The 14,109-nt window shown below is 44.7% G+C and overlaps 5 protein-coding genes across 5 annotated transcripts; 3 read left to right on the top strand and 2 right to left on the bottom strand.

Moving 5' to 3' along the window:
* Positions 1 to 317: 317 nt before the first annotated feature.
* Positions 318 to 4,304, top strand: SPO71 (LALA0S07e06678g1_1; the record flags this gene model as incomplete). Its single annotated transcript, XM_022771619.1, has 1 exon — positions 318 to 4,304. The coding sequence occupies one exon, from the start codon at positions 318 to 320 to the stop codon at positions 4,302 to 4,304; it is 3,987 nt and encodes a 1,328-aa protein (XP_022629507.1).
* A 38-nt stretch (positions 4,305 to 4,342) lies between these two features.
* On the bottom strand, positions 4,343 to 7,222 carry STE5 (LALA0S07e06656g1_1; the record flags this gene model as incomplete). The annotated part of the gene is made up of 1 exon (XM_022771618.1): positions 4,343 to 7,222. The coding sequence occupies one exon, from the start codon at positions 7,220 to 7,222 to the stop codon at positions 4,343 to 4,345; it is 2,880 nt and encodes a 959-aa protein (XP_022629506.1).
* Positions 7,223 to 8,278: 1,056 nt separating this feature from the next.
* PDA1 (LALA0S07e06634g1_1) lies at positions 8,279 to 9,508 on the bottom strand (the record flags this gene model as incomplete). The annotated part of the gene is made up of 1 exon (XM_022771617.1): positions 8,279 to 9,508. One exon carries the CDS (start codon positions 9,506 to 9,508, stop codon positions 8,279 to 8,281), a length of 1,230 nt encoding a protein of 409 aa, XP_022629505.1.
* A 1,173-nt stretch (positions 9,509 to 10,681) lies between these two features.
* ARX1 (LALA0S07e06612g1_1) lies at positions 10,682 to 12,469 on the top strand (the record flags this gene model as incomplete). Its single annotated transcript, XM_022771616.1, has 1 exon — positions 10,682 to 12,469. The coding sequence occupies one exon, from the start codon at positions 10,682 to 10,684 to the stop codon at positions 12,467 to 12,469; it is 1,788 nt and encodes a 595-aa protein (XP_022629504.1).
* A 510-nt stretch (positions 12,470 to 12,979) lies between these two features.
* DMC1 (LALA0S07e06590g1_1) lies at positions 12,980 to 14,084 on the top strand (the record flags this gene model as incomplete). The annotated part of the gene is made up of 2 exons (XM_022771615.1): positions 12,980 to 13,108; positions 13,212 to 14,084. The coding sequence occupies 2 exons, from the start codon at positions 12,980 to 12,982 to the stop codon at positions 14,082 to 14,084; spliced, it is 1,002 nt and encodes a 333-aa protein (XP_022629503.1).
* Between the last annotated feature and the right edge of the window lie 25 nt (positions 14,085 to 14,109).

Below are 14,109 nucleotides of genomic sequence, written 5' to 3'. Positions count from 1 at the left end.
CGCTGTCATACAAGAAAAGAATATAAGATGAAGAAATAAGGAGGCTATGAAAGTACGACTCGTCCGTTTAATGAACTGAAAAGTGACAGTTCTTCGAGCCACTTGTTAGAATCCTCGTTCAACTGTCTTAAACAAACAGCTTCTTGACGTTAAGAATCAAGTAACTTTTGACGAATAAATATCTATAAAAAGTCCACCCCATCAAGCTCATCGCTGATATCAAAAACGGTTCGACGTAGCACTGACATCTACTGAATCTAGCACAAATATCCCGTTAAACAGGTCTGAAAACTACCATATCGTGTACACACGAAAGCATGAGCCATGTGGGTGCCCACTACTACGAAAATATAGCATTAGATGAAGAGGCTTACGCCAAATACGTTTGTAAGAATGCCATCCAGTCCATGCCCGAAAACCGCAAGATTCCAGTTCTAGCAATCCCTAGGTCTTCTTTCACTGCATTTAGACTTACTTATGCGTCTCCTGTGGAAATATCACAGAGCTCCAAGTCTGTTCTCCTCGGTGGAGTTCCCCACTTATGGTACATACAACACAAAAACAACTTTCTCAGGTCAATGTATCAATTGGCATACAAAAATGTGACGAAAAAAGCACAACAGGCTGGGAAATATGCCAGTTTTACGCGGTACCGCTCTAGTCGAAAATTTCGTCGCTCAGCTGGCATTACACCACGAACCTTGCTTCCGAGAAATGGACAAAATCAGGACGGACAAGATGTTACGGAAATCAGACCAAAAGGTCTTCAGGGCGAAGTTTGTCTTGAAGATTCACCTGCCAGTCCTTCGGGGTGGTGCTCGCCTACGAGCTACGGCAGAAACACGATTTCCAGTGACGATGAAGCGAACAGCGTGACCATTGCGGAGGTCGAAGACCTGAATAAATCCTCTTCCTTTTCTTTTCAAGACAATGATAATCACCATTCCGAACAGCCGCAGCACGCACAGAATTCTGAGCAATCCCTGCGATCCCAAATTGTTTCTAGAAATCCCGAAACCCACAGCGATTCCTCAATATTTGAGCATCATACAAGAAATGCCAACATCCAAGAACGTCGCAATAGTTGCAAGTACGCTCAACAGGTTTTGAGTAGAGACCTGCAAACTTTTGATGACCGTAGAAAGCTCACACAGACCACAGATCCGCAAAATTCCTCACCAGGTACCCCTGTCGTTCGGAACAGTATCTCTTCGGAAACATTTTATTCGGCTGAGGACGGTTATATTTCAGGTAGTCAAAGGTCAGAGAGCTCAATACACGAAGAATACGGCCTGCCAAGGCAAGGGTATTTTCACGAAAGAGAAGAAAGGTACACGAACAGCGGACGTAACTCAACTCAAGAAGATCACGAATCAGCATCAGGAAATGGAACCATTTCAGAAAGCTTTCCGGAGACGTTGAGCAGTGGTCCAAACATGACACCCCGTATCTACGATGCCGATGTTCCGCAATTAATCAAATATTCACCTGATTCCGCTGTCGTGTCTTCTGTGAAGTTCGAAGAAAAGCCAAAACCGAAAGTTATTCGGCAGTCGTTTGCCAACGATGAAAGTTCTAGGCTTGAGCCTACTGAATTTACGTATGCAACTTCCAGCTTTCTCTCAGCAAGCTCGGATGACGAGGAGTCTATGGTGTTGCATAACAACTATCGCCCTAATGTCAAAGGCAGGCTCAAGAGATTGAGTCCACAGCCATACGCTTTGGACGAACAACAAAATCTTAACCTTCAAGCTCTTGACAACCATCACAGGGCGCTGAATGAGGTCAGAAGCTTTGTCACTAAAACTGGCAAAAAGATTCACTTGGACAAACTAGAGAAGCTCCACTTTGACCTTTCCAAAGTCTTGGGCAGAGATTCGAAGTTTTCACAAAGACTGTTCACTAAATATAGAGCAGGCGAGGTGGTGAAAATGGAAAAGATGCTTGTTTTCATCAAATCGTCAAAATCTGCTCGTGGACCACTTTTGAACTTCTCAGATGTTGAGCCAATTGACACGAGAGTCGTTGAAAGATGGAAAGAGTACATCGTGGTAGCAAGAGCTACAGGAATGCCCGACTCGCCACTTTACTTACAATTTTACAGCGACAGCAAGATACCACGGATTGAAAACAGCCATCGTGTTGAGTCATACAAAGCGAATTCGATGGATTTCATGTTGGACTCATCTTGTATTGTAGATTTCTACAATACCCTGGATAAAACAGTTCATGTTATAAAGTCTCCCCGCTCCTGCTTGGAAGGAGGGAGAGGAACCAACGGTGAAAATCCCGAGGATGTCGGAAAGTTGAAAATTTACATATTGAGGTGTGGTTCTTTTGCTTCGGCTGAAAAGTGGCTGCTGTTTTTACGACGGTCATTAGGGCGGTCCAATGAGTCCGAAATGATTACCGTCAACGTTCCTGAGGCCAAGGTGTCTCTGGAGATTCCTATGTCAAAAAAGGTTCGTCGCATATTCGAGAGGAAAACCTACGCAGAGGAGGAACAACTTAAAGTATTGATGATGCCAAGAGGCTATAAGCCCCTGGGATTTCCTCTAGCAAGATACCTGGAGGTCGTTGTTTTAGATAAGCTATTAGAGTGTGGTTTTAAAGCAACATCGTTGGGATGGATTCAAGCGAATACAATCACTGGGTTCTGTTGGAAACATTACGACAGACTTGAGTGGTGTCCGGGAGATCAGTATGATTCAATTGTTGGCGGCGTCTCACTGCAAGGGTCCCATTTGCTGGAATATCGAACTTTGACACATTATCCACGAAGTGTTAAAAAGACTCCGACAGAAACGTTGGTCGAGCCCCCAGCAATAGAAGGGTTTTTGCTGAAGTGCACGGATCGATACGGCAGGGACATAGAAAAATTAGTCCACACTGCCTACTACCGGTCCTCATATTTTTTTACGTCAGACGGACTTTTGTTCTTCATGAGTTCTTTCAAAGGAGCACCCCCTCTCCCAGATGAAATGATAAGTAAAAACGGAGCATGTGCCTACGATATTCATCAAATCAAGGCCAACATAGACTCAGTTCCCAAAGTTTTTGAACACAACCCATATCCTTTGGACTTGAACAGTCATATTGAATGGCTCAATGCCAATTTAACGCCAACAGAGTTTGATGAAAAGGATAGCGTTGCCTTCGCTGCAATGTGGAGAAAAATCGCTCTTATTCTCAAAGCGGAAAAGATCATCGATCTGACCGAAGTAGCTTCGGTCTGCAAACTCAGTGCCCATCTATCGAAGAAAAACATTTCAAAATACAAGTTATTAACGAGGGCCAACAACTTTGTGTGGAAAGCTTCAAACACTCTCGAAGAAACTATAAAATCGACAATCATTCTATCACTGAGGAACGGATTGAGCGTGAAGCTCTTAGCTTCTTCGCCAGAGCTAGCGGATGAGTGGGTATCCAGGCTTGGCTCTTTGAGCAAGTATTGGAAGTACAGGAAGGCGGAAGATGTCAAAAATATGTGGTCGGCAAAAGTTGAGAACCTTCGAACTCTGAAAATACCTGAGTCAGAAGAATCTAATATTAGTCAAGTTACTCCTAAATGGGTCACGGATCGTGGCGTTGCAAATGGAGAAGTGCATAATATTAGTGCACAAGCGCTAACAAGACCGCTGATGCAGAGCGGCGTACTATATCAAAAGAGACACAAGCACTCGAGTTTCAAAAAGTTCTTTGTTATACTAGTCCCGGGCTTTCTCTTGCTTTACAGGTATTTTAAAAGTGCGAAAATGAACCATTCTAAAACAGTGATTGATCACCGACACTATCTAACGATCCCGATAGAAGAATGTTATGTCTACAGCGGAAATCTAACTTCATTGGATTTGCTTCAGCGAGACAAGCAATTCGATCGCTTAAACTCTGGTAATGATTCTCTTCCTAGGGTATATCCAGACGGGTGGAGATCGAGCGAGGATGAATCTACTAGGTGCTTCACACTTTGGTTTGGTACAAAGAGAGCGTTGTCGAATTACAACTCTTTGTTTTCACATTCACCAGAAAGCGAAGTTATTGGGTCAGACTCTTCACAGTCAGTAGTAGAGTCTGCATCAGCTGAAATCAACGAGAGGTCTAATTTAAATTCAGCTGGTGAAGGTGATCTTAGTATGGAAGAGAACTTGCAAAGAAAAACAGGCTCATTTCGTTTGGCAAGCAGGCTCGGCGTTGCCGGTAGCTCGTTGGTTTTCATGGCGCGCTCTCGCCAAGAGAGAGACCAATGGGCTTTAAAACTACATTATGAATTAGGACGACTAAGGGCCTGCGAAGACGATATATAAAGATAAAAGCATTGTTACCAAACTGTCAAATTTTTCCTTTACATATAATCGTAATTTGAATGGCCAACGACAGATAATCTCTTATTGCCGCGGGTTTCAACTTGACAATCAATCGCTTCATCCACGACCTTGTTGAATCCTTCGACAAAATGAGCCCACCCCGGAAAATCATCTACCTGGGCCGCCTCAAGAGGGAGAAATGAACTTTCGCAGTTCCCTTTTGAACTGTTGCCATCGAATTGAAGTGAACGTATCTCGGACCTACGCCAGTTGACCTGGTCTTGTAGGGCGTCTTTCAAGTTTGAGTCTTGGGTGTAAATTGGTGAATAGAAGGAGCTGCCTGCGCTTCTGGGCTTATAAAAGTGACTCGTTGTCCTCTTCGAAGAACTCGAATAAGCACCCGACTCCTCCCGCAGCGTTCCGTTACTGTGGCTTAAAGGCGATGACAAAGTTGTGTTCAAACTTTCCCGGTAGGCATCATAGTCTACTAGGTCACTATTTTGTTCATCTTCGCGATTTCCATCGTTCGTATCTCTGATTTGCCCATCAGTGTGCTCAAACAGATTTCTGCTTGAAAGTCCGGAATTCATTTTCAAAGGGTCATTCTCATGAGCATCAATTTCTTCGCCGCTTTCACTTTCGTCATCATCATCATCAAAATCGTCGTTGTCTTCACCAAACGTAAGGTTGAAACCGTAGGACACAGTTTCCAGAATATTTTGAAACGAGGAGACTTCAACCAGCTCAGATACTTGATCCGTATAATCCACATTGAGAAACCCTACGTGTACTTTGAGTTCGTGTGGCCTACTTCGATTGGAACTTGAGAAAGCCTTATAGTCCATGAAAAGACAAGATTTGCCGGCTTCGACGGAGGTGTTGGAGAAAACAACGATGCCGACATCATCGGTCATTTTGGAGCAGCACGCAACCTTGAACTGCGTTGGCGAGAATTTGGGTCTGTTATCAGCATCGGAGGTACGCGATGCAATTTTCAAGATCTTCAGTTGAGCGATCTGTTCTTCGGCCACACCTTGATTGATCATTCTGCCACTGGGATCGACCAAACACATTTGAGTCTCTTTCATGTTCATTATCAAGGCGCGCAAGCTATTCACGAGCGCAAGAAAGTCAGTATCCTTCAAATGTGTAAGATCTACTTGTAGGACGATCGCGAGATTCTTGGGACGGTCGCGCTGCAATGACAAGAGAGATGTTATCGTAGTTCTGCGAGATTTTCCGTCTAACAAAACTAGACTGTTACGAACAATAATATCCGTATCGTTCAGTTCGTCTTCAAAGTCCATATCAATTGTTTTCCTACCTGCCCTCCGAACTGTCAGCTTCGAAGAAGAAAAATGTGTTGTTACTGGCAAAGGTGGTAGAGTCGAGGAAAAGTTGGAGCTTTTGAACACGATCCCTTGGTTTAAAAGCGCCGAAATCCATTTTTCAACGACCTGACTTTTATCTGAGTCAAGCGATTCCGTCAAGTAAAACGTCGACCCTTGCATTATTTTCGAATTCTTCATGGCACTCAGTATCGTACATTTAAGTACTGATGAATTGAGCGAATCAACACTGATACTAGATAATGGATGATGTACCAGAAACTTGTCAAATCGCATACCTGCAGGAGTTTTGGGGTCGACAGTTGGTGACACGAGAGCGATCAATAACGCATCGGTGAAGAGATAGCAGCAGGCATCGTGGTAAGTCTTTCCATCCTCTGAGAACATCAGGCGGTCGACGATTCGCAAGAGGCCGAACTTGGAGTCCAACTCCCAGCTCGGTAGATCTTTCGGAAAACTTTCCAAAAGGTTGTGTGAATAATAAGAACGAAGAACTGTTAGTGGCAACGCAGAGTTGTTTCCCAGATACGATGATTGAGACTCATCTTCAACATCAGAAGAATTGTGGGTTGGCACAGAAGATACAATTGAGGAGATGCCAGAAACAAGACTGCCTCTTCCATTTGGGTTGAATGAGCTCGCGAATGGAGTGAGTTGAAGAGAGAGTTCCTTCACATTTTTCTTTGACGAGCCGTTTCTTCTAAACACGCCAAACTGAGACTTGTTGGGTCCCAATTGGCCCACACTCTGCGGGTTGACAACAAAATTTCCGGGAACCACCGGATTAGAGTTCACAGGAGGGAAAGATTTAGTTGAGGGACTGCCTCTCATCAAAACGCGCGAAATACACTGGTCTTGAAGATCAGGTTCGCAGGGTACGCAACGGACTCCATCCTCACATTTGCGACAAACCGGAAACATATCCACCACACTTCGACTAGTTGAAGCATTCTCGAAATAAGCCATCAAACAGTCTTCATGTGCCAAATGGCCGCACTCGAGTGCAATAACCTTCTCACCCGTTGTTCGACAAGACATGAATTCTTGACACAAGCAACAGGGTTCGTTGACGTAAGATTTCTTGCCTCTGGCATGGCTTGGTTGGTCAAATGGCTTGACTCTCGGAGGAGTGCTCTTTGAACTTATCGAACGGTCAGATCGCCAGGAGTCTTGTGGTACGCTAGTGCTTCTTGGTAGAGTAGGTTTCTCAAATTTGAGTTCTGGATGTGGGATCGACGTTGACCTCAACGGCACTTCCAGCAGGCTGAGGGACCTACTGCAAGGTGTAGATGGGGTATTGGACACCCAACATGGTGTTTCTTGATTGTGCCATTTGTCATTCGACGTTTTTCGCTCCATCAGGTAACTGCTAGGGCTCAGTTGATAATGCGGCTGGCTCTTGGATTTGCCCATCTTGTGGAACCTTCCTGGGCTCCATTTTCTGGAACGAGAGGATCCAGGTGTGACAGTTGTGTCTGATGAGATCGTTGTCCTTGGAGGAGCTGTGTATCCCCCAATATTTGCAAGTTGAAATACCAATTCTTCCTGTTTGACTTCATGTGCAAGCATTGTCGTCGTTGAGGTATGTCAAGCAGAATGGAATATCTGAAGATCTCTACAGGACTACATCCGCGATGATCCGGTACTTATAGACGCGAATCGGGCAATTTTTACCCCATGGTTTCACCGGTGATCCATGCTCTAGTTTTGAGGTTTCATCGCTGTAGTGAGTTTATCGTAGGAATCCCTACAGTCAGGCACCACAGCGTAAAACTTCAAACCCCACAAACGTGAGAAGCTCAGCTGATCAGCCAAGGACACCACCAGTGGCTACAGGGGCAGCGATGGTGGTGGTGGTGGCCCGAAATCCCCTACAAGGTTGACAGAAGTTACATTTATAAAAGTGGAGTCCAAAACCGGTATAAAACATTAACTGGTGTTCCTTTAGTTGAGTTCACGCAGCACCGCAGCATGTGTAAAGGCGTAGTCAGTAGAAGAAGAAGTAGAAAAGGTGATTAACAAGGTTTAACACTGTTGAAGGATCAATCAATCGGTATAACTTCCGCTAATGTAATTTTGTGGAGAAATCGTAGATTCTGGTATGTCAGTCAATCGCTGGAGAGAGAAAGTGCGATTTGGCAGGCGAAATCCAGCGAAGTCGAATTGAAAATGTCCCAATAGCAGGAGAGTAAATTGATCAAATTGCTGAGTAAAACAGAAAGGTGAGATGATAGAAAGTCAGTTGGACCTTCGACCGCTGGAAGAGAGAGAGAGTGAGCGGGCGAGGGAGATAGAGACGACTAATCTCGTTTAACCATTGCATTGAGCTTTCCCTTTGATGATTTTTTTGGAGTGTTTTTTGAGTGTTTTTTGGTATTTTTTGTCTAATAATTCATTCTTTTGACGGGGTCTCTTCGAATCGTTGACTTTTGATGGTTGGAGAATATATTATCGAGAATCACCACCCAGTAGACAACTTTTCAGGTTGGTCGTCCAGGATTTTATGGGTCATTCGCAGCAGAGAGGGGAGGAGAAAAGAGAAGGTGGTTTGAGTATTTTCAGCGTATTTTTTAGTTTAAGCATCAAGAGTGAGACTTATAGACCGTTGAACAAAAAACAAACGTTTTAATCTCTGAAGGCAAAACCACCCTTCTTGAAGTCCCAAGTGTCGTCAGACACTCTTCCTCTTAGGGTTGGAGTTTCGGTACCAGGGATGTAAACGTCCTCAAACAAAATAGACATCTTGGCCTCTGGCGCGGGAGACGCATCAGCAAGTTCAACTTGTTCGTCCACGTATTTTCTTGCAGCCTTGTCGTAGGCCTTGATTTCTTCTTCAGTGGCGATGTTCAAGTCCATGAGGTACATCTTTAGACCGGCAATAGGGTCGTTTTTGGATCTCATATGCTGAATTTCGTCTCTGGTTCTGTAAGTGGTACCTGGGTCAGACATGGAGTGACCACCGTATCTGTAAGTCTCGTATTCCAAGACTAGAGGACCTTTTCCAGAAACACACCAGTCCTTGGCAAATCTGGAAGCTTGGTAAACGGCCAAAATGTCCATACCGTTGACCTTTAGACCTGGAATGTACTGACCACGCTTGAAGTACTCAGTCATGGCCGAGGATCTAGACGCAGCGGTACCCATACCGTACTTGTTGTTTTCACAGGCAAAAACACAAGGTAAGTTGTACAATTTGGCCATGTTGAAAGATTCAAACACTTGACCTTGGTTGGAAGCACCGTCACCGTACAAATCGAAAGTGCAAGCGTCTTCGTTCTTGTATTGGTGAGCAAAGGCTAGACCCGCACCTAGTGGGACCTGGGCGCCCACAATACCGTTACCACCGTAGAAACCAGGGGCGTACAGATGCATCGAACCACCCTTACCGTACGACACACCGGAACGACGTCCCATCAGTTCGGCCAGCACAGATTTGACTGGAGCCCCACGCATGTACGTGAAACTGTGACAACGGTACGACGTAATAATGGTGTCCTTTTTGGTGATAGCGTTTTCGATACCAACGGCGATGGCCTCCTGGCCAACGGTCAAATGGCAGAAACCACGGATTTTCTTGGCCTTGTATAGGGCGTCACACGCCATTTCCATACGTCTCACCACCACCATGTCTTTGTACATTTGCAAGAGACCAGCCTTGCTAGTCGTGTACGATAGGGAAGGTGGTTCCAACATGTACCCTTCAAAAGACGATTCTGGGAGCGTAATTTCCACTGTTTCGTCGGAATTCGAGTCCTGCGCCGCAGTAGCCATCCCACGAGTCACCCTGGTTGCCGCTTGCAACTGTCTTTTGACTCCAAGAGCCGCTACACTGTTCAATTTCACGGATCTGATCATCGTACAACTAATGTATTATTATAGGTAGGTATTCCACAAAAAAATGAAAAATAGTCCTATTTTACCGCAGCCCGGATGTAACAAAATCACCGAGTGTATCAACCACTGTTTTGAATCTGATTACCCGTGAGGAATAGTCCAAGACTCTATACCAATTCTTCTCGAAATGTGGTTGACAGAAGATAACGATGTAAATTTGTCAAGGGACCAATTTTGATGAGGCTATTTATACTGGGAAAAAAATTAGTGTGGACAGGAAGAAAGGGCTCGTCAGCCAATGAGAGGCGAGAACCGAAAAAGCGGGGAAACCCAGCCAAAATTCTAAAACGATTATTGGCACTAAATGCTTGAATTTGGTGCTTGTCTAGGATGTCTTTTGATGTCCTACTTTTTTTGGCAAAGTAAAGGTCTGTCGAGATGCCCAAGGAAAATTAGAAAATTTTTGGGTTGGTTTTTTAGTTTTTTTTCGCTGGATTCGGAGAGCAAAATTGGAATTTTTTGGAATGGAATAAATTATGCTGAGAGTTCTCGAGAATTGTCAGTGGTTCTCTGTTCTGGTGTTTATGCGATTGTTGTTCGAGACATGTGTGTGAATGTATTGGTTATCACTTTAACGTCTCTCTGTCATGGTATAATAATAATAAAATGAGCGAAAAGACGTCAGATTAGTACAAAGTGATATTTGGGTTGGAAACACCAAAATAGAAAAAAGATAGCCTTCTGGCAGGCACTTAACATGGCGTCCATTCAGCTGATTAGCGCACAGTTCCAGAGAGAGCCAGAAGGTCATTTTTGGTGTCCTTTGGGCCTTTTGATTACTATTTTGTTTGGTTGTCTTTCCATTTTTCTTCCCAGAACCGTCACCTGGAAGTATACAGCGCATTTAGTACTACGTTGTGGTCACCACACAGCTCCCCAAGCCTCCCTTAAGCTCCCAATCTAACAGGGCTCACTCAGATTCGTCTTAACTAGTGTTGAGCGTCAAGATCACTTTGTCCTAAACTGACACCAGTCATCGCTTTCCTTTCTGAAAAACTTTTCTACTCGTCTTCGAGAAGAGCATCTCATCGCATCTCATCGCACTAGCATTACTTCAACTAGATCTTCCGTCAAAAGCATAACGCATCTTTGAACACACCAGTAACCCAGGTCCATAATAGGTTGTAGGTAAAGATGGCTTTAGCAATTTCTCGTGAAGACACACAGGTGCTTTTGCATCAGAAAAATGTGTTGCAAGAGTCCACGCTTGACAAATACAGAAGTGCAGGTCAGATCACCCAAACTGGTCTCACATTTGTCACCAAGCTCATCAACGATGCGTATCATACCGGGAAATCGCGTCGTTTAGCCATCCACGAGATCTGTCTTCTCTCTGACAGTTTTTTGGCTGCTTGTTTGGAGTCCAGTTACAAGAATAAAGTTGCTGAACGTGGTATTTCACATCCAACTACCATTGACGTGGACGAAATCGCGTCTGGATGGTGTCCAGAAGTCGACGATGTGGAACAAATCCGTTCTGCTAATAAGAACTTCTCTGAATCTGAAAACGTAGCCGGTTGCAAAAGAAGCGTGGACGGATTTTTGGCCCCCGGTGACGTTGTCAAAATTTCCCTTGGTGTCCACATTGATGGTTACACTTCACAGGTCTCACATTCAGTGGTAATCTACCCTACCCAGGACGGCGAAGATGGGTCTAAAAAACCTGCGGGTCCCTTGCTGGGAGGAAAAGCCGATGCTTATGCCGCCGTACACATCGCCATGGAATCGGTTGTGTCACTTTTGGCTTGCGCTTTGACACCTGAAAAAATCCCACAGTCTCTTCCAAATAACGGTCAGGTCACAGGTCACTTGATCCGTACCGTCGTAGACACCATTGCTGCCTCATATCACTGTGCTGTTGTGCCTGGATCCAAAGTTCGTCGTGTGAGAAGGTTTTTGGCCGGTCAAAATGAGGGAATCGTTGCCGAAAGAGAATACAAAGGTGTTGCCTGGTACGAGTCGCACCAGGAGTTGGCTTTGCTACAAAAATCTGCCGAAGACACTCAGGACTTGGTCAAAGTTCAACCATCGATCCGTCACAACTCTTCTGCCGTGCCGGTTGACGACTTTTCCGTCACTCCTGGCGAAGCATACGCTATCGACATTCAGATGGCCCCACTAGATGGTGTTTCTGCTGGCCTGGTAACGCTGGAAAATGCCGACAATTTTTCAGGAAAATCGCACAAATCTGACCAGCTGATCGCTAGACCTGGCGCATATGTCAGAGACTTTGCTCACTCGTACACTTTGAAGCTGAAATCTTCCAGACACCTTCTGGGTAAGATAGACAGACAAGGTGTTTATCCTTTCAAACTTTCGCATATGAGCGAGACTTTCCCAATCGACGTGGCAGAAGCCGAACAATCTCAAATCGAAGCCATTTCCAAGGAACTGAAATCTTACAGGCTTGGTATGAGTGAAATTTTGAATAACTTCTTAGCCATTCCCAACCCGATTCGCATCGCCAAATGCGTTCCTTGGGAGAAAATTCTTAATACTGCCAATCCAGCGGGGAACCATGGTATCGACGCCGCTGAACGCTCCCTACCTGGACAAGAGCTACCGCTACCTCGTCTCGGAATCTCCTCGCTCAAACTAAAATCTCTTCTGAAACACGCAGTCTCACTTCCCGTTGTTCGTCAAAGTGCCACTGTTGTGCTGTGCACAGCAGACGTTGTTTCCACGGGAAAATCAGAGCTTCTAAGGCTGACTGGCGGAAACAAGACCTGTCCTCCTAGCTGGGTTCATTCCGTCTATCAATTGAACAAAGAAGACTCTATTGTACAGGGCATTTTCCAACTAGCGGAATTAACCAAAGACAAGAGATTCGGTTTGTCAATCAGAGAGACACAACCTTTAAAGAAGGACACCACCACCTCCGGCTTCATGATTCCTTCTACACAGGACATCGACATGGCCTGATCCAATAGCATCGACCATTGGGCCCGAATATGTACACTAAGTTATAGATCTAAACAGATTTTTGAGCATCTACCATCCTATCAAGATTGGTATATCGACTAAGAGGGACGTCGACAAAACGCGGCCTGTGTACTACTTATGGGGAACGAAGCAATTGTCTACTCAGTTCCACATACCGAAATCACAAGATTACTCACAAAGAGGATTCCGTCCAAAATTTACCACGTTTACTGTCTTGTTTTCAACATTAGACGTTCTACCATGTAAATACCTACATATATATACATATATATATATATATATAGATAGGATATCGAATGAAAAGTTCCCTTTACCTTCAACACACCACTTTCCAGTAAAATAAAACAAAGAAGTAGGACATACAAGATCCGCTAATCAAGACTGCAGTTCAGCATTATCTCGCATAGTGTCCTTATTGTTTATATTGTATATTCACTGTGTTTTACCTTTACTTTTATATTTGAACATATAAGTATTAGCCGCCGAGAAATGTCGACGTTAACGGAAACCGAAGCTACGGGTCCATCGTCAATCATAAATGTCGACGAGCTTCAGAACTATGGAATCAACGCTTCTGATTTACAAAAGCTCAAGGGAGCAGGGATTTACAGCGTCAATGTATGGAGAAATTCCCATGAATACAATACCCTTTTGAATTGTTTCGATTGAAAACAACACAAGAGTCACCTCATTTACTAACACCACGAACAACGTTTTATAGACTGTACTCTCTACCACGAGAAGAAATCTGCTCAAGATCAAGGGTCTGAGTGAAGTGAAAGTGGAAAAGGTGAAAGAAGCTGCGGGCAAGATCATACAAGTTGGCTTTATCCCAGCCACCATCCAAGCCGATATTAGAAGGCGTGTGTTCGGTATCTCAACCGGATCCAAACAACTCGACAGCGTTCTGGGTGGTGGTGTTATGACAATGAGCATAACTGAAGTTTTTGGAGAGTTCAGATGTGGTAAAACTCAGATGTCACACACCCTCTGTGTTACAGCACAATTGCCACGAGAGCTGGGTGGCGGAGAGGGAAAAGTGGCTTACATTGATACAGAAGGAACCTTTCGGCCGGAGAGAATCAAGCAGATTGCTGAAAGATACGAATTGGACCCTGAAGCGTGCTTGGAAAACGTGTCGTACGCGCGTGCTCTTAATAGTGAGCACCAAATGGAGCTCACTGAACAACTGGGGGCCGAATTGTCTTCGGGTGAATACAGACTTTTGATTGTTGATTCCATAATGGCCAACTTCAGAGTAGATTATTGCGGAAGAGGTGAGTTGAACGAAAGGCAGCAAAAACTCAATCAGCATTTATCAAGACTCAATCGAATCGCGGAAGAGTACAACGTCGCTGTCTTCATGACTAATCAAGTGCAGTCCGATCCCGGTGCATCGGCACTTTTTGCAGGCGCAGATGGCAGAAAGCCTGTAGGCGGACACGTATTGGCTCATGCCAGCGCGACTAGAATCCTGTTGAGAAAGGGTCGTGGTGATGAAAGGGTAGCCAAACTTCAGGATAGTCCAGATATGCCTGAAAGAGAATGTGTTTACACAATCGGGGAACAAGGAATCACGGATTCCAGTGACTGACGCAACAGTCCCGATACTTTATGAA

This window comes from Lachancea lanzarotensis, scaffold LALA0S07 (genome assembly GCF_000938715.1).
Source record: "Lachancea lanzarotensis genome assembly LALA0, scaffold LALA0S07, whole genome shotgun sequence".
In the NCBI taxonomy this organism is placed as follows: domain Eukaryota; kingdom Fungi; phylum Ascomycota; class Saccharomycetes; order Saccharomycetales; family Saccharomycetaceae; genus Lachancea; species Lachancea lanzarotensis.
The sequence above is the reverse complement of the archived record's forward strand: the minus strand, read 5'-3'. Positions and strand labels throughout refer to the sequence as shown.